At 36.7% G+C, this 19,037-nt stretch overlaps 1 protein-coding gene across 3 annotated transcripts; it reads left to right on the top strand.

The window, feature by feature from the left end:
- The first annotated feature begins 3,479 nt into the window (after positions 1 to 3,479).
- cep83 (centrosomal protein 83kDa) lies at positions 3,480 to 18,051 on the top strand. 3 transcript variants are annotated; one of them, NM_001126818.1, is made up of 16 exons: positions 3,480 to 3,536; positions 4,335 to 4,584; positions 5,184 to 5,334; positions 5,638 to 5,730; positions 5,927 to 6,058; positions 6,408 to 6,659; positions 7,436 to 7,567; positions 8,074 to 8,188; positions 8,800 to 8,944; positions 9,836 to 9,985; positions 10,428 to 10,503; positions 12,070 to 12,227; positions 12,434 to 12,563; positions 16,253 to 16,356; positions 16,708 to 16,894; positions 17,610 to 18,051. In NM_001126818.1, exons 2-16 carry the CDS (start codon positions 4,445 to 4,447, stop codon positions 17,727 to 17,729), a joined length of 2,085 nt encoding a protein of 694 aa, NP_001120290.1. In that variant the 5' UTR covers positions 3,480 to 3,536; positions 4,335 to 4,444; the 3' UTR covers positions 17,730 to 18,051. The 3 variants fall into 3 exon arrangements, with proteins under 3 accessions (NP_001120290.1, XP_012814028.1, XP_012814029.1); XM_012958574.3 differs by lacking the exon at positions 3,480 to 3,536 and adding an exon at positions 3,601 to 3,837 and having other exon boundaries at positions 17,610 to 18,012; XM_012958575.3 differs by lacking the exon at positions 3,480 to 3,536 and adding an exon at positions 3,853 to 3,871 and having other exon boundaries at positions 17,610 to 18,012.
- Positions 18,052 to 19,037: the final 986 nt, after the last annotated feature.

Genomic DNA, 19,037 nt, shown 5'->3' with positions numbered 1-19,037 from the left:
GGAAGGTTTAACATTACAACCAACTACTTACTAGTTTCATAAATTTCAGATCTTTCAAACAGTAGTGGATGCATGGCTTCTATGAGTATCTGAAGTCTCAATGTTAAAACTAACTTCCACAGATAACACTTGCGCAGCCTGAGCTGGGAACTGACCCTCTCAGTGCCCAGTTATGCAGGTAGAGATAGATGAGTAAAGTATGGCGGGCATAGACAGAGAGGAAATAGATTGTCATATGCAGACCAGAAAAAAAAAACATTGTTGGCTGTAATACAAAGTCCAGCTAGAATGAATTAGAACATGGGGTACATTGGACTCTTTTTCTTAGGATGGGTCTTCGCTGTGTGGAAGAGTATGTATGGAGGGTGTTGTTGAACTACACCTTCCACTGCCAAATAAAATAAAGTTATTGTTAAAGTAAAAATAAGGACCATAGAAGCTATTTGCAACAGAACTGGAACAAAATGCAATGAAATGGCAAGTTCAAATGATGGTAAAGACAAAGCATGAATGCATTGTGGAAAGTAGAATTGGTAATAAAAGAATGTCCTTAGGGTTTCCGCTAGGGCTGGGCGATATACCGTTTAATACCGAATACCGGTGTTTTTTTTTTTTTTTTTAAAAACTATATTCATTTTTCAGATCCTGCAATACCGGGGTGTCAGGGTACTCACCCGTGCGGCCCGGCGCGTCCCATTGTCCGCGGGACGGTACGCATGCGTCAAAGCACACGTACATGTCAAAGCGTGCACGTCCGCGACGCGCTGACGGCGCTGGTTCTGCGCATGCGTGGGGGGTATTTAAAGCTATCAAACACCTCCTCCTGTGCTATGTTGTCTGCGGCCTTGCCTGGGAAACTAAGCCTGCCTGATTTACCTTACGACTTTCTGTTGCCGAGCCTTTGCTTGCCTGACTCTGATTTTCAATACTGCAGTAATTATTCTCTAATTTATTAGGAAATGGGGTTAACACCTAATCATGCATGGAAAAAAAAAATACCGTTAAATACCGTGACATAGATATAATTTTGAAAAATACTGTGATATAAATTTTTGGTCATACCAGCTCTAGTTTCCGCCTTAAAGGGGTGGTTCACCTTTAAGTTAACTTTCAGTATGTTATAGAATGGCCAAGCCTATGCAACTTTTTTAATTTTATTATTTATTATAGTTTTTGAATTATTTACCACCTTCTTCCAACTCTTTGCAGCTTTCCAACGGAAGTCACTGACCACCACAGCCAAAAAAAACATTGCTCTATGAAACTACAGTTTAATTGTTATTGCTAATTTTTAGTTTTTTTTTTTTAATATCCAAGTCCTCTCCTATTCATATATCAGTCTTTTATTCAAACCACACCCTGGCTGCTAAGGTAATTTGGATTCTAGCAACCAAATAGCTGCAAAACTCCAAACAGGGGAGCTGCTAAACAAAAACCTGAAATTAAACAACTACAAATAAAAAAGACCAATTGCAAATTCTCAGAATATTACATCATACTAAAAGTTAACTCAAAGGTGAACAACCCCTTTAAGTGATCTGGATCCCATACAGCAGACCTGGATCAGGGAGAATAAATGTAAGCCTGATACTGCTGCAGTCCCTTTACTAAGGCGAAATAGCTTGTAAGGAGAATACTCCCTGCTATCTCTCCTGGTTGGAGCAAATAAACTGCTCTTGTTATCTATAACTATCTTATGTTCCTAGAACATGCTATTACAAAGAGATTTCCTGTACTAAATAAGCACTTGTTCACAGGGTCCCTGCTTCCCACTTCTCTACAGATGATGGCTTTCTTTTTATTAGGCAGCCTCTATGCACACTATCCACTTACAGGAGGCTTTATTTGGTAGTAAATCTTGTTTTTATTCAACCTAAACTTGCCACCAAGTCAGGAATTCAAAAATAACTACCTGGTTTGGGGGCACTGAGAGCAACATGTTGCCCCTGAGCTACTGGTTGGGGATCACTGCTCTAGGGCAATATAGCTTCACTGTGGCCTTGTTGAACCCAGCCTCAGTGGATCATCCACCTGATCCAAGAGATGCAGGCCAAAGAGGAAGTACCAACCTTCTGCTAGACACTACGTTTCAGAAGGCACAATCTAAGAGAAAGCCCTCCCCCCAATCCACCCATAAATGAAAAATGCTTTTTAAACTCTGTAAATATAGGTAAAGCTAATGGACTTGACAATAGTGCAATAATGCCATAGTGCCTTAAAAAGATACTGACACCAGAAATTAAACATTTTTTACATCTACAATAATAATGACTTTCCATGCTATTTATAATTTTGCCACAAAAGTATTTGCACAATGCTTTTACATTACCTATCCGATCCCCTATGTTCCTGTATGAGGGGGCTGCCATATTTGTGCAGTAGTAGGCCGTTAGCATTAGAAGCTATAACTGACAGGCTGAGAAGGGTTGGCAAAACAGTCAGGTTTAGGGACTTCCAGTAACAATTACTTACAAAAGCAGCTCTATTAGCAAAAAGTGATGATAGCAATATGCAGTATGAAGCAAGGAGGGAAAGGAAGGGAGAATACCTTTTTAGAGATGGCTGCCTGTTCTAGAAAATGTGAAGTAAGTGTGAGTAAATATTGGATTAGGTGAGCCAAAAGTGTGGCGTTTTTACTAAACAATAGGAGGACTATTGGGCACTATGCTTTTTAAATTTTGACTTGCATTCTCCTTTAAATAATGCAAAGGTATCCTCCTGTGCAGTCAGCGGCGGATTTCAAATCTTGGCGCCCCCCAGTGCACATGCGCGAACAAACATCCCCGCCGCGCCGACGCAAGCGTGACAATTAAACTCCCATACGGAGCAGTGGGGAGAAGTCCCCGACTGCTCCGTATGGGCGCAAAATGTAAAAATTTTGTTGCGGCATGCCGCCCTAGGCCTGGGCCTTTGTGGCCTCGCCGCAAATTGGGGCCTGTGTGAAGTAACGCTTACTGTTTATGCACTAACAATACAGCTACATGTATCTCTGCTTCAGCACAAAGCAGTTCCCATTGACCCCTTCACATAACTTAACTTACTGCAACCGTATTTATCTTGTATCTATCTGTATTTATTGTTATACTTTGTATTTATTATTATCTTAATAATCCCGTTTGTCAATCTATTCTACTGTATAGCGCTGCGTACATAAGTAGCGCTTTATAAATAAGGATATACATACATACACAGGTCGCATGGCCAGTCTTTCGGCTCAGTAATTACTTTAGCGAGTATAGAATTGGAACTATCTGTTGTTGCCTCTGTCCCGCCTACACTCCCGCTATACAAGCAGCGCGAATCTCACAGCAAGACAATCCCTGCGGCGCCTGCGCAATGAAGGCTGCTGGATGACGCACAGGGAAGAGGCGGTGACAGTAGCCAATCACTGCGAGTTCGAGGCGCCATTTTTAAAATGACTGGGTGCGAGCGGAATAGGATTTCAGAGCTTTAAAATTTCCCAGTTAACGTCTCACGACTGCAATCATAATGTAGCGCATACATGGGGAGTTACCTGCTGTTCTTGCGCCCTGATGGTAAGAAGATACCACTTTACATATCATGACATGTAAATCCCTTCTTTTCGAATATTTTTTTTTCAGTGAAATTGCCTGTGGTATTATGTTGATCGATCGGTATGGGTACGTGCAGAACTGAAAGAACTTTTAGCTGCTGTTAGGCTATAATACAGTGCACGGTGATAGTGACATTTAAGGCTAGACTTTTTCAGAGCGGTGAAGGTAGCTTCGACGGTTGCTATGGAAACAGGACGCCGTTTCCGCTTGCTACGGGTTGCTTGGCATGAGGGAATGAAGGGCCCCAAGGTCTTTGCTGCAGGTACATTCTTCGAGCAGTGAAGCAATTACGAATGGTAAAATGCACATATGATGTGGGGCAGTGTGCTCTGAGTGTTACACCTTAGCAGTATAGTGTAGCAATGTACCATTGATTCAAATGCCACAGCAAACTGTGCAGTTCTTAAAGCTTTCTTTAAGTCCTTTTATAACACGTTTTTGTATTCTTTGTGCAGAGGTTGGAATTGTTTTATTTATAGATAAGTTTGTCCAAACCTTGCTGTTTAGAGGGCACTGCTTGGAATTTAATTAACATTTTTCCTAGTATGGTGTAAACTTGGACAATTGTTTAGTCTGCTGCAGTCTTAACAACATTGCATGATGGGTTAGGAAACTAATTATGTCAAGTCATTATTAAAATTCATACTCTTTCTTGCAATGTTTATCTGAATATTTAGTGCATCATTTTTACTATTCCAGCGAGCTGGCATTTGTTAGAACCACAATATCCACTGAAACATTTTTCTTATTTCTTTTCAGGTAATTGAGTCCCTAAGGAAAAGAAGCGAGAGGCGGAGAAGCTAGTGGATTCACACACCTGTCTTTTGTTTGTTTGGCTTCACGCTTTGGCCTCCACTCTTCCTTAAAAGATGGAAATCCTTCCTCAAATGAGCAGTACTCTAGCTGTTTCTGCTGCTGACACAGAACTACAGAAACTTTTGATCGATGAACAAATGAGGTGTGAACATCACAAAACAAATTACCAGACCCTAAAGGCAGAACATACTAGGTAGTGTAATATATTTTATGTACTTATTTAAAATTTTTAATAAGTTTTATATCATTTTTAATGGCTTTAGACATTTGCCACTTACATTTTAGAATGGTTTTTCAAAATATAGTTCATGTTTAATGATGGACCATGATGTGTTATCTAAGTATTTCTTAAACTGTCAGGCTTGCAGTTCTATTTAGGCTAAACAGCTAAAATATTGCATTTCCATTTTTCAGCATCCAAAAGAAAATGTTGTAACCAGAAGTAGGTTATATTTGCAAAATCTGTTGCATTTTCGATATATTTCAAATGAGTCAGTGCTAAATGTTGTCAGCTATATAAATGAAGCTTGGGTGATATAGGTTTGAGAACCCAATGGAATATTTAATGTATAGTAGAGCCCACACTGATAAGTTCTCACTACCTCTGTTCTAAGATTTTATTTACCTTGTTGTCCTGTTTAAAATTTGTGTTTTTTCATCTTTGAGTGAAGGGATGTAAATCCTTTGTATACCATTTCTAGATCTGTTAGTGTGTAAGTCTATCTAATAAATCATTAAAATCTGTTTTGTTGTATTCTCATTTTTTTTTTTTTTTTGATGCAATGATACTAGGTTGCAGGATGAGTACATTAAGTCACAAAATGAGTGTAAACGACTGTTGATGGAAAAGCAGAACACACAAGAAAAAGTCCAACTTATGCTTGCTGAGCTACGAGGGGAACTTTTAGACAAAACAAGGGAAGCGGAAGAGCTAAAACTAAAAGTAAGCAAATGATTCAATCTTTTATATTTTTTTAACTGTTTAGGGACAAAAAGTTTCACTGAGTCACTGTTGGAAATTTATATATACAGTTAATTTTTTAGGGCATAACCATTTCTAGTATGGAGATGAATTAATGTGGATTCTTTACATAATTAAAGAGAAGAAAATATAATTTTTTATGTGTGTTTTAGAGTGATGTGGTTTGGTTATTAAGACTCACATTAAATCATTAAAAAGTTTTTTATTTTAGGAATCTTTCTATGACTTGGGCCCTTTTAAATCCTGAAATTATTTAATTTTCAGGTGCTATCACCTCAGAAATTAGAGCTGCTAAAAATTCAAATACTCGAAGAACAAGAAGCCCCAATAAAAGAACGTTATCGGCAACTGGAGGAAGTGAGTACTAGTGGTTTTCTTACATAAGGGTAATTCTTTTCTTATGAATTCATAATAATTGGGATATTTTTACTCTTCATTATTTATTTCATTACCAAAATTCTGTCCTTCTGGTTGTATTTTGCAACATTCCCTCCCCACATTTCTAGAACATATTATACCACTATTGACTAAGAAATCTATTTCTTTACTATAGGAAGCAGAAAAATACAGAGGCGATTATAATAAGCTTAGATATGAGCTTACATTGCTAAGAGCAGAATTTGACCATCAAAAGGAAGAACATGAACGTGTATTACAGGAACGACGGATTAAATATGAAGCTGAGGTAGATATAACAAAAAGTCCAAAATTTCCCATTGCTGTCTATATAACACAGTTTAACCTGTAAACCAGTTGTATTTATTAAAAGCAATTAGTATGTAGACTGGCATATATTTAACTGTTGTTTTTTCACATACATTTCAGTTTTAATAATCTTCTATGAATGTAGGAAAACTTAACAGATTTCCAGAAAGAAAACATATTAGACATTTGATAAGTCTGCCCCTATATTTTTAACATTTTTTTCTCCAGACGACAGATACTGAGATTTTTGGCTAGTCAACTATCTATAATTCTTTTTTTTAATTAAACAACCTCTTCCTATTAATTTACACTATTAAATCCTTCCACAGATTTTACAACTAGAAAGAGAAAAAAAAGAGCTCCATGATCAGATCATGTCTGTTGATCCCACAAGAGATAGCAAACGTGTGGAGGTTCTCTTAAGGGAAAAAGCTCAATTATACCAAAAATTAAAGAGCTTAGAAGCGGAGACTACTGAACTGCGAGCAGAAAGGGAAAATTATGGTTCACAAGCAGAAAATGTCCAGAGAATACAGGTGCGACAGATGGCTGAGAATCAAGCAACCATTCGGTCTCTGGAGGTAAGGCCTATTATTTTAGGAAATAATTGCAACCCTTGATATTAGACATTCTGTTTTCATCCTAAAAGGTTTAAGAGATATATTAACGTGTAATATTTTGTCAACTGTAAAAGCTATGACTAATATCACATTGTAGACAACTATTATTTTTTAAATTTGTACGGTTTTGCTTATTTTTTAAGGTTTAAGCTATTTCTTTTAAAGATGGTTTTTGTATTATGATGGATGCAAAACAACATTCTTTGTAATCACTTAAACAAAATCTGATTTGGGAATGTTAAACTGTAGAAAGGCAAGCACTTATATCTTGTATTGGACGCAGGAGGTACAATAAAATATCCTGTGTTCTCTTGAATTCCAGTTTAGGCTTCCTTGCTCTAAAAAAATCTAAACTTCTTGTTTGTGTACACTATTTAAATGAGCACTAGCTTGACTGAGGTTTAGTGATACTTTCTGTTCAATAATCACCATCAGGCAGGTTGATGTCCAGTGGGATGTGAAATTTTCCACTGATGACAAAGTGGCCATGTATCATTATCCTACAATTTACGAGGGGCAGTTTTTTTGTCGCCAGTAGAGTTCTGAGATTTGGTTCTCGCTTTGCATTAAAGCAGAAATGGTACTGGGAGAAAGAAGACCTATTCCAAACACATAAGGTGCAATTCTATTATTGTGTCAGTGCAATTAGTGCTTAACTGAAACAGAATACTGATTTGTTTTTTGTTATTTTTCAGTTCAATGCAGAGTTACATTAAAAATAGATTTTCTTTGTCTAGGCAGAAAAGCAGTCTATGAAATTGCAGCTAGAACGTTTGGAAAAAGAACTGCATGAATCTACAGAGCAAAATACTATTCTGACTGCAAAATTGCACAAAATGGAAAGAGAAGTAAATGCTCTTTCTAGCAGGGTAAGATTTTTATGTTTTTACATTAAATTGGGTTTCAAGTGAATTTTTTTGTACCATGTATTCAGTAATGTTAATAACTTCAGATAATTGCATTATTTACCTCCTCCCTTGTTTTGTATCTTTTCTGAGATTGATACATATTTTATCTACTGCTCATTATTAAATCTGATACTCAAAGGTTACCTGGTAATAGATCAGGCGCAAATTTTCCACGAGACCTGGTTTAATCCACTAAAAAATCTTGCAAAATATTTCCAGAATATTTATGTCAGACAGACAGTTTGTTTATTTTTTGTAATCCTGTATTTGTTTAAATCTGAAAACTGGCTGTAAAGATAGGCATTACTGGCCTAGAATTGGTAAGCAATATCTAATTAAACAAAATAACATTTAACATGTAGTTTATATAGCGTTAGCATGCATAAGCTTTCATGTTACAGTAAAATGTAAAATAGTTTCTTTTATATGTTTTTTTTTGTTTTTTTTTTTTTGGAAAATTGCAACAGACAGGTGAACTCAAATATTCACATAAAATGGAAATCTCTAATATAAAGTTAGAAGCAGCGAAAACAAAGAATGAAGTGGAACGAGAGAGAGACAAAGTTCAGAGTCAGTTGGATGGTATGACTTTAGCACAATTATTTATTTATTTTAAGTCAAGATAAGCCATTTACAGTTTACACGTCCAAAGGAAAATAGAAATATATAATCCCAGGAAATGTTTCAGCAAAATAAACAAATAAACTTCAGAAATCCCCCAAATCTGTTTCAGTAATCTACTTTAAGCTTGAGACTGTAGGGTATGATAAATGGGCGTAAATGAACATTGCATTTGGTGGTCTAATAATTACATGGTGAATGAGACCAAAATAAAATGGTTTTCTATGGGCAAAGGTATATCTGGGGATTTTGTTGTTTTCAGTTAAAGTATAGGGTAAACTTTGAATTTGCAAAATGGGATTCATTGGTATTCGGCCGCATGTGGAAAAAGTGGATTCAGTTAATCCATGGAGAAGAAGCTACAGGAACAGCGTGCCAGATCTGGAGAGAACTTAAAAAATATATAATTGTGAATAGAATCTTTTTTTTTTTTTTTTTTTACTATGCAAGAGTTTGCTTTACAGTTTTTTACTTTAAAATATCATATTTTATTTTTGTCAACAGTAATAATCTCTATTAAAGAGCAATATATTCCCTTTTATCTATATTTTTTGTCACATTTACCCTTGTAGTAATGCAGACTGAAAATGGGATCCTGAAAGCAACACTGGATAGGCAAAAAGAAATATTGGCTGAAAAAGATCGTGAATTAATTAGAAAAGTACAGGCTGCCAAAGAAGCAGGATTTCAGCAGATTGTCACACTTCAGGATGAAAGGTTAGAATTGTTATTCCTTTAACATAAGGTAGAACCTTAACCCTAGAAAGATGTAAATCAGCATGTCTTCCGCCTCCTTTAAAACACTCATAAAAGTGCCTGCTGTTTAATATCATATATAGCATATATTTATATAATAAAAATGCTTATTTGCACTGTTGTAACATATTTGCATGTAGCAGGCTTTGCACAAAAAGTGCAAAAAAGTTTTTAGTAGCAAAAAGACTGGAATAACCTTCTGCTTTGTAAATTCATACAAAACAACTGCATTCCTAATTACATATTAAAGGGCCACTCCCACTCTGCACCCATCTACCTATTAATCCCTAGAGAACCAACCTGAAATAGAAAATGCAATGTAATGAACTGTATTCATTGCTAGGTGACAACTAGTTAAAAAAAGGTATATGTTCACTGTTTGTGCTTGTAGACTTGGAATAAAGTAAAATAGACTAATGTTCTGTTTTTCCTTTGTCAGAACCCTGACATCTTTTAGGCATACAGTTGTATCCAAAAATGTAAAGATCAAAAACCATACAAAACCTAACTGTAGGCAAACACATTTTGAGGAACTCTTTAAACCACAGAAAAGATCCAACATCACTCCCTCAGACAACCAATAGGTCATCCCCTCCAATTTAAACAAGTATCCTGAAATAATAAAATTGTATAAACAAGTTTCTTTTATTCATGCTCAGATAAAAAGTTTATATTTTTTCCATGAAAAGAATATACATGGATTTGCAAAGTGAGCGCAAAAGCAGGTTTTAATAAAGTTTCAGTACTATTCTTAGAAGTTTAGTTGTACTTCCAAGTGACACCTGATGCTTGAGCCTATGATTGTTAAAAAAAAAAAAAAAAAATCCCCAAAATGTGTGATTTTCATTAAAGGCTGCAGTTAGAAAACAGAATAGCTGAATTGGAGCGGTATAAAGTGGAGCACGACAGCCAGAAACAGACTGAAATCAGCCAGATAGAAGAAAAACTTCATATTGCACAGACAGCAGAGGAATCAACTAGAAGAGAACTTCAAAGTCTAAGGTTTGTATTTAGATACATTAATATACTGGAGTATTGCATCAACACCTTAATTTTGCTGTTTATATGCTGCAAATCTGGTAATAAACATTCACAAATGGCTGCAAACTGCGACTCTTCTGGTCATATATATTTGCCAAATATGGATTTGAAAATACCCCTCAGGAAAAGACTTCATTAGGCCACATTGGTGTTTCATAGACCCCTGTTGTTACAGCATTGTTACTTCATGGGCCAAATTTATATCACCAACTTATTGAATAAAGATCCAGTAATTTGGTATCCTCTCCAGATGAGTGGTTCTTTCTCTGTCTTGCTATCTTAAGACAACCCTCAGATGTCAAAAGAACCTAAATGTTTTTTTATGATTGTATTTGCTGAATATAGAAAATGTCTGTTCACCCAGTCTTTGGAAATTAAAATACGTTATTACAACACATTTTAGGTCAAAACATCAGCAGCAAGTTTCCTATATAGAGCAGCTACAAAAGGAGAAACGTGATGAAGAAGACCTTAAACAGGTGAAACCCTTTGGGATTTTAGAACTATTTGGAGAGATTCAAATCAATTATTCTTTATAATTCTATTTTTTTTTTTTTTTAAAGAAAATGTTTATAAGCAGCCTACCCACTGACGTTAATCTGTATAACCCTTTCTGAATTCCAACTCCAATATTAAGACAACAGCTTGCACTTGAGCATGCACAGTGGTCACTTCTGATTTCCTATCCATCCAAGTGTTTCTGACATTAGCATAGGGGAAAGGGGAGACAATGCATAGTTACCAGCATTTTAAGACAAAATCATGTTGAAAATTTAGGCCACACTCTGATCTGCCCAGCCATGCTCTTTTATGCCAAAATCAAATTCATATGTAGGAATTATGACATTGAGAGTGACCTGGCTTCTCAGTTACAAGTTGATCATTTCCTTTTCTAAAAACCTTGCTAACGCACAGACTGGCTCCTGCTGCCTCCAGGCATGCGCAGACGGGTCTCCACTTCAACTACAGTAGTCGAAGTAATGAGAGACCTGAACAGGAAGTGGGGGCGGGGCTTCACTTTGCACAAGAAAGCAAAGGAAACAATCAACTTCTAACTGAGGAGCCAGGTCACTCTTAATGCTGGGACAAAAGTAGGTAATTCTGGAGGCTGTTTAGAGTAATTTTACTGATAGAAAAAAAAAAAAGGTTTACTTATTCTTTAAGAGAAATGTTTATGGATAACATGTATGTGGAGAAGTGTTCATGGACAGATATTTCTGACCTGACCCTGGGAGAGAGGTTTTTATAGGTTTTCTCGTGACATATAGTGACGAGCCCTACTGTCTAAATGAACACCTTGAAAAAACCATAACAAAAGTAGCATTGTTATTCCCTGGGCAGGTTTCATAGCTGTCTCTTATAATATACAGGGATTCACAATCTCTTACAAGGTCAGTTTCAGAACTAGTGATAAAACTAGTTAGAAGTGGTGTATAAACATGCAGTAAAGTTGTACATCAAATGGACTATATATGCGATATATGATTACCCAAATAAGGTGATTATAGAAAATCCTTATCAAGTACAGTTTCTGAAGCAGACATACAGTTTATACCAGTGCAGGGCAGTAGTACATTATATTGTAATTACTTTCATTTTTTGGAGTTACTAATCCTTTAAGTGTAAAGGGGTCAGGCTTTTAGGTTTAGATTTTCAAGAAAACGCAGTTGCTTTAGACTTGAATTCTAGATACTGTTTATCATGACCTGGATGAATTAAAATCTTGATAAAAACAAAAATAATTTGTTTTTGTAATTAAAACAATAGGCAATATGAATTCTTAGCACAGACCGTTTATTGCACTTATGTTAAAAACAAATGTACATTACCCTTTACTTGTAGAAACCAGAGCATTATTTAGCTAATAATAATTACCCCCTAAATTAATAATGTGTTGTATTGGGTATAAATGCAAAATACAGGTCTTTGAGATCAGTTTGACCCCATTTATTCAGCTGAGCTTTTATTGACATCCTAGAACTGGATTTCACCACAACTGAGATGTATAGTAACATTTTTTTTATGCCTGTGTTCTTTGTATACAGCAAATAAATGATTTGAAAATACAAGTAACTTCTCTGTCAGAATCAGAAAATAGCTTGCTTCTTGCTAATGAAAAACTGCGGCAATTGGTGGAACAGCTAAAACAGGAAAATCGTAGCACAAGGAATCAAGTCGAGAAAACCCAACATAATGCAGAAAAGTATGTTTTAGTTCTGTTAAATTGTACATGCTGAAGGTACCAAAAGCAATGATAGCTTGTTTGGACAAAAACTAGTTGTGAATGTGTGCATGTTGTAATCAACAGAATTTAAGTTTTAAGAATGGTTGCACTTAATACTGTACCTATGCCACCTATGTTACCTTTAGATATCATTCTAAACTGCAACATTCTGTCTATATATGCAGAGAACTTGAGTCAAACCGTATAGAATGGCTACAAGAAAAACACAAATTACAGGAAACTTTATCTGAACTGCAGGACAAATATAGCCAAGCAAAAGAGAAGCTGCAGAGGGCTGCAGCTGCCCAGAAAAAGGTAATTTATCTGCTGTCATTGAAATTACCCTTTCGTTAACTTGAATGTTTTAAAGGCTTTTTTGCATAAATAAAATTGTACAGCTTTATTAATAGTTGTTGCTCTAATATTGTGGCAGATACCAGATGCCAATGTTCCTTACTTCACAGTACCAAATAAGGAGCACCTATTTAAATTCTGGCACTCGTGCTGTTGTGTTGTTATAGATACCACTTTCCCATTCAAACAAACTGCTTTCTAGACAAAATGACTGGATGCAATCTTTATTTATGTACATCTCTGGGGCTGTATTTCTTCTGGAGAATATTTACTATTAGAAAGTAATGGATTTTTTTTTTATTGGCTACAGTTATTCTGTTAGTTCTGTGAAATAACAATAGCCATCTCTCTATCCAGTTTGCTGTAGCATTCTCTAGTGTTTTAGAATACTTATAAAGGTTTCAGATTACTACTGCATTTTCTTCTCTAGCTACCTAAAAAAAAAAAAAAAAAACATTAACCTAAAATAAATATTATACGATAGGGTAATCATATTTAAGTCACTTTGCAATTGGCCCTCATTTATTTGCCTTCCTGTTCCATATCTTTCTAGTTTGGAATTGTGGGTGCACTTTTGATCTCGTCTTTGGAGCACAGTGAAATTGTGGCCACGTTGTTATGCATAGATAGTTTAATGCATGAGTGGCTGCTCAATGGGGAATGAGTACCCTTGTTTTACTGAGCAAGAAAGGATATATAAATTGTCAAAAATGCCAATCTTACTTGCATATAAGGGGAAAGGCAAAATTTAAAAAGAAATTTAAATGCTGAAATTTCATGAGTGAAATAGGACAGTTTCACACCTTAGTGTTGCATTCTCTTTCATGACAAACATTTTGTTCAGTATACTAGTTTTTAGCAAATTGATTTACAATAGAACCATGATGATCAGGTCTTGACCTGCCATATGTAATACTTCATATTTAATTGCAACTTTAAGGATTTTACATTTTCATGTAGACAGATAAATTATGGTTTTTCACACCAGTTTTGACAAAGACCTTGTAAAGGGTCATTGGCCTTTCCTTTTAGCCATGCCATCAGTCACATCAAGCCACCATGTCAGAAACCAGCCCATGTATTGTCAGCTTTACAATTCTGCATTTGGACTTTAGTTTGAGTGGATACGGTTCACTCTAGGCCTTAAGGTCCCCATACATGGGCCGATTGTAGGGGCAGTGGCAGATTATCGGCATGTGTAGGGGCAGAAATGACGGCCATACCCGACCGATATCTGACCTGAAATTGGCCAGATATCGATTGGGCAGGTTAAAAGATTCAGTCGGATCCGACTGCCCCATTGCTGCTTGCATATTTTTACATCCCAGGTGCATGACCTTACATTTATCCACATTAAATCTCATCTGCCACTTAGCTGCCCAGATTGGCAGTTGGTCAAGATCCTGCTGCAGGGATGTCACATCCTGGATAGAATTGACTGGTCTGCAGAGTTTTGTGTCATCTGCAAACACTGATACATTACTCATAATACCCTCCCCCAAGTAGTTTATATGAACAAATTAAACAAAAGTGGACCCAGTACAGAACCCTGAGGGACCCCACTGAGAACCTTATTCCAAGTAGAGAATGTACCATTAACAACCACCCTCTGTACCCGATCCTGTAGCCAGTTTTCTATCCATGTGCAAATGACTTCACTAAGACCAATAGACCTTAGTTTAGAAAGCAGTCATAGATAGATTATATCTACTGCATCCCCACTGTCCAGCTTCTTACTGCTCATAATGGCATTCTCCACTACATAATTTTGTATGTGATCCCTTAACAAGCTTTCAAATAACTTGCCCACCACGGATGTCAAACTTACAGGCCTATAATTGCCAGGCTGAGATCTTACTCCCTTTTTAAATATAGGAATGACATTCGCCTTCTTCCAATCCCTAGGCACCATACCTGATGAAAGCGAGTCTGAGAATATCAGAAACAAGGGCCACTGTAATTCTGCCCCTAGCTCTCTCCGTACCCGAGGGTGTATTCCATCTGGCCCAGGTGCCTTGTTTACATTTATCTTGTGTAACCCTTTAAGCACCATATCCTGTGCCAACCACTGTGTAGTTGGAGCTGAGGCAACAGTGCAGCTATTGGGTGGGACTTGGCCCACTGGCTCCTCTACTGTATACACAGAAGAAAAGAACTGGTTAAGCACATCTGCCTTTTCTGTATCCGCTGTAACCATATTGTTACTATAACTCAATGGGGCCACACCCTCAACCTGCATCTTTTTACTATTAATATACTTAAAAAACTTTTTGGGGTTAGTCTTGGCCTCCGCCGCGATGCGCTCCTCATTTTCTATCTTTGCCTTCCGGATTGCTGTTTTACAACACTTGTTATAGTGTTTATATTCATTAAACGCAGCTGCTGTCCCCTCTGACTTATATTTCTTAAAAGCTTTCCTTTTTTTCCCTATTAACTTCTTTACCTCAGAGTTAAGCCACATAGGTTGATTCTTAACACTTCTATTTTTTCTTATTAATGTAATAAATTGAGAACAGTAATGATTTAATATCATTTTAAATGACAACCATTTCTGCTCTGTGTTTTTATCAGAAAACCTACTGCCCCAATCTATGCCCTGAAGCGCTGCCCTTGAGCTAAAATTTGCCTTCCTAAAATTCATTGTCTTTGTTGCCCCATGTAAATTTGTTTCCTGCACCAAACATCAAATGAAATAACATTATGATCACTATTACCCAGGGGTTCAACCACTTGCACATTTGCTATACGTTCTGGGTCATAAGAGAACACTAGATCCAGTATAGCATGGTTCCTGGTTGGCTCCTCAACAACCTGTGACATAAAGTTGTCATGCAGCAAGTTTATAAACTTGTTCCCATTTACTGTCCTGGCAGTACTATGGCTCCAGTCTATCAGGATAATTAAAATCCCCCATTATCACTTGCCCCAAACTAGCAGCCTTTTCTATTTGCAACAGGAGCTGGGCCTCCTCCTCTTCGCTTACATTAGGGGGTCTATAGCATACCCCTACAATTAGTTTGGTAGATTCTTTACTATCTGTGAGAAGCTCAACCCATAAGGATTCAGCTCCCTCTGTTACCCCCATCACTTCCTCTTTAATATTTGCTTTTAATTCCTGCTTAACGAACAGACACACTCCTCCTCCTTTTCTATTGCCCCTGTCCCTCCAAAACAATGTATAACCCCCAATATTAACTGCCCAGTCATGAGACTCATTCAACCAAGTTTCAGCAACACCAATCACGCCATATTTCCGCTCCAATGCCAGTACCTCCAGCTCTCCCATTTTACCAGACTCCTTGCATTGGTAAACATACATTTAATACTGGTACCAGCGTGAGAATGACGTGTAAACAACTTATGGGCCTCCCTGCCATTATCAGTATCCTGAAGCAAGTCTCCTCCCCCATTTTCCCTTACTATGCCCACTACCTCATCTATCCTGTCTACCACAGAATTTCCAGCTGCACCCTCCCCCCCCACTCCTAGTTTAAAATCTCCTCCAACCCTCTAGCCATCTTTTCCCCCAAAGCAGCTGCCCCATCATCATTGAGGTGCAGCCCATCCCTGGCAAAGAGCCTGTAGCCAATTGAGAAATCACAAAACAATTACAAACAATTTCTTACATTTCAAAATTCTTTGTTTTACAGAGGAAGACTTTGAATGAAAATAAATGCATTAAACTTCAGAAGAAAATTGAATTGTTGGAGGCAACAAAGGAAGAATTGGAGGCTCAAAAACATGTATTAAACAGGTAGAACTAACAATTGGCTATAAATAATAGGTCCAATAAGGGCTAATGCCTCAACAAACTTCAAACTTTAATTCATAACAGGTATCTTGTGAGGTACAGTGCCTTGTTTATGTCACAGGAATCTCTTCCATTAGTGAGTTCCCTTTTGGAGAAAAATAGGTTTACTTGTAGCTTACGTTGGCAATCATACTAAAGTGTTATCTGAGACGTTCTGTTTAGTCTGCAGCCCTATCCCAAAATTTGTACTCCAGAGTGCCTTCTGTTAAAATCAGTATTGTCATCCATTATTATGTTAACAGTTGTAAAGATATTTGACTCTTGCATTTATCTTATAAACATTTTTTACTCTAGACAAAATGTTCCTCATGAAGAATTTGGACGGCTTCAGAAAAGATTGAAAGACCTGCAGCGAAGACATAATGAATTTCGAAGTCTCATTTTAGGTCCAAATATTTCAGCATCTGGACTACTTAATCCAGTCAGCTTCCTTTCTTCCACAGTGGTTCCAGGTGCTGACCTCTCCTTTATTAATGCTCAGGTAATCAAATAAAAGTGGTTAACCTAGTTATATACAGGGCACCACTTATCAAAAGATGCCTTGACATGATCTGAATTACAAAATAATATACATTCAGTGATACGTGTTTAATAATGAAAATGATACCACTAAAAATCTGTTAAGATGCCACAGAGCTATATGGGAAATCATGTGTTCTCACACCTCCCTTAGCACCATTTACAACTTTAGTCACAATTTTTTCCTGAAGTTTTTTTTTTTGATAAAAATGTTTTTGATAAATGTACCTCATACATTTTCACTTTCTTTAGTTTCTAGTTTTTTAGTTTATCTTCTATTAGTGTGCTGCTTTTATTTCTGTTGCAGACATAGCAGGAGACAGTAGGGGCTTTAGAATAAAAATGTTTGCAGTTCATATACTAAACTAAACAGTTGTAAATGTTTTTTGTTTATATTAGTAAAGCTGAGAATACAGTATTAGATTTGCTTGTTGGCGAGTTCACCACACATGTGAATCTTAACCTAATTTGGCAACCAACAAGCTGGGAAAATTTGAGTAATCCAATTTTTTGGCTCCTGGGCCAAGGTTTGGATAATAATGAGGGCGTACAGAGACCCACTGGGAGAGAACCACATTAATGTGCTGATGAGGTCACTTCCTAACAGTTTTCAAACCTGCTTAAGTGAGAGAAAAACCAGAAACACATTACAAATCATTTGTCTTTGTTCATATCAGGAGGAACAGCACCAAAGGGAACTCTCATTACTTCGTAAGAGATTAGAGGACCTAGAAACTACTCAGAGGAAGCAGTTGGAAGAACTTGGCCCCCCCATTGAAGGCAGTCAATCAATGTGACAATTTACTAAACGCAAATTATGAATTTCAAGTGTGTTTGAATAACAATGCAACGCACCCAACTGAAAAAATATGCAAAAGAGTTTCATGCCTTAAATACATTGCTATCCAGTTTTGTTTGCTTATAACAAGTTATAAATCACTAACAATGTACCTCAGAAAATCATGGATTTTTTATTTTAGTTATCACTGTTATTAATATTGTGTATATTAGTGTTGGTCTCCCGTTATTTATTAATAAAGATTAAACATTCAAAATAACTTAAACATTTGCAACAACCTATAACCTGAATAAGTGGGGGTTATTTTCCATTGATTGTCACTCAGACTCAAATTGTTCTTTGTAAAATAAGATAAGGACTGGCTACGTTGCTTTATGTGAAAAAAAAAAAATCTTTAGAAAAATGTTAAACAGTGTTTGTATTGCATTTGATTTCTCAAACCACCACATGTAAGAACAACAGTTTTAAGCCTTTTGAGGTATGTATTTATTTTTATAAAGTTTTTAAGAGTTATTTTAAATTTAATCGGTGAACAGCCTCTTTGAAATGTTTAAATACCTGCCACTCCTGTTGTTTAAATGTTAATAGTCAGCCTGCAGCATCCCCTTAATCACTTAGGATTCCTTCTCCTCCTCTGACCCCTCCCTCAGGAACTGACTTGGCTTACTGAGCATGCTCAGTTCTTCTCAATTCAGGTTACTAAACACGCCCTCCAGCACTGCTGGTTTCCATAGAACTTTTACAGAGCACAATTCAAGCAGGACATTTCATCCAAGTAAGTTCTGCCTGTGTAAGCCTGCATTCTTCATTGCATAAGCTTTACAGTGCACATCTGCTGTTTCCAGATGTAAATGTCAATGATGAAGTCAGAGGGAAAATGGGCACTGGCTGAAAGGAAAATGTTTTAGGAAAATGTGATGGTGCTGGCGAAAGGAGGGGATATGTACAGTACAAATGTTGCAGTTCAGCGGGGGGAGATGTGCCCAACTTGTATACATGGTAGGAAAATGTAGGGTTTACATGTCCTTTAATATTATATAAATCTGTTTACCGTTGAGCTGCAAGTTGGATTGATAGTTCTAATATGTAGTGCTGGTTCCATCTGAAAGCTCAGACTTAGGCACAATGAGATAGCGCCTACACACCAATATTACAACTAAAAAAATACATCTGTTTGTCCAAGAATAACATTTTAAATGGTAGAGTGAATTATTACTTGCAATATTAACAGTGTAATTTAGGAATAAAAAGTATACCATAAAAATCACAACAGTATCCCTTTAAGGATGCTGGAACCAATTTCTTC

This window comes from Xenopus tropicalis, chromosome 3 (genome assembly GCF_000004195.4).
Source record: "Xenopus tropicalis strain Nigerian chromosome 3, UCB_Xtro_10.0, whole genome shotgun sequence".
In the NCBI taxonomy this organism is placed as follows: domain Eukaryota; kingdom Metazoa; phylum Chordata; class Amphibia; order Anura; family Pipidae; genus Xenopus; species Xenopus tropicalis.
Note: the sequence above shows the minus strand (reverse complement) of the source record. Positions and strands in the feature narration are given on the sequence as shown.

Coding starts and splice junctions, on each gene's coding strand:
- cep83 (NM_001126818.1), top strand. CDS start 4,445: ATGGAAATCCTTCCTCAAATGAGCAGTACTCTAGCTGTTTCTGCTGCT. Junction 8,945..9,835: donor GTCACACTTCAGGATGAAAG/GTTAGAATTGTT, acceptor TTTTCATTAAAG/GCTGCAGTTAGAAAACAGAA. Junction 12,228..12,433: donor ACCCAACATAATGCAGAAAA/GTATGTTTTAGT, acceptor CTATATATGCAG/AGAACTTGAGTCAAACCGTA.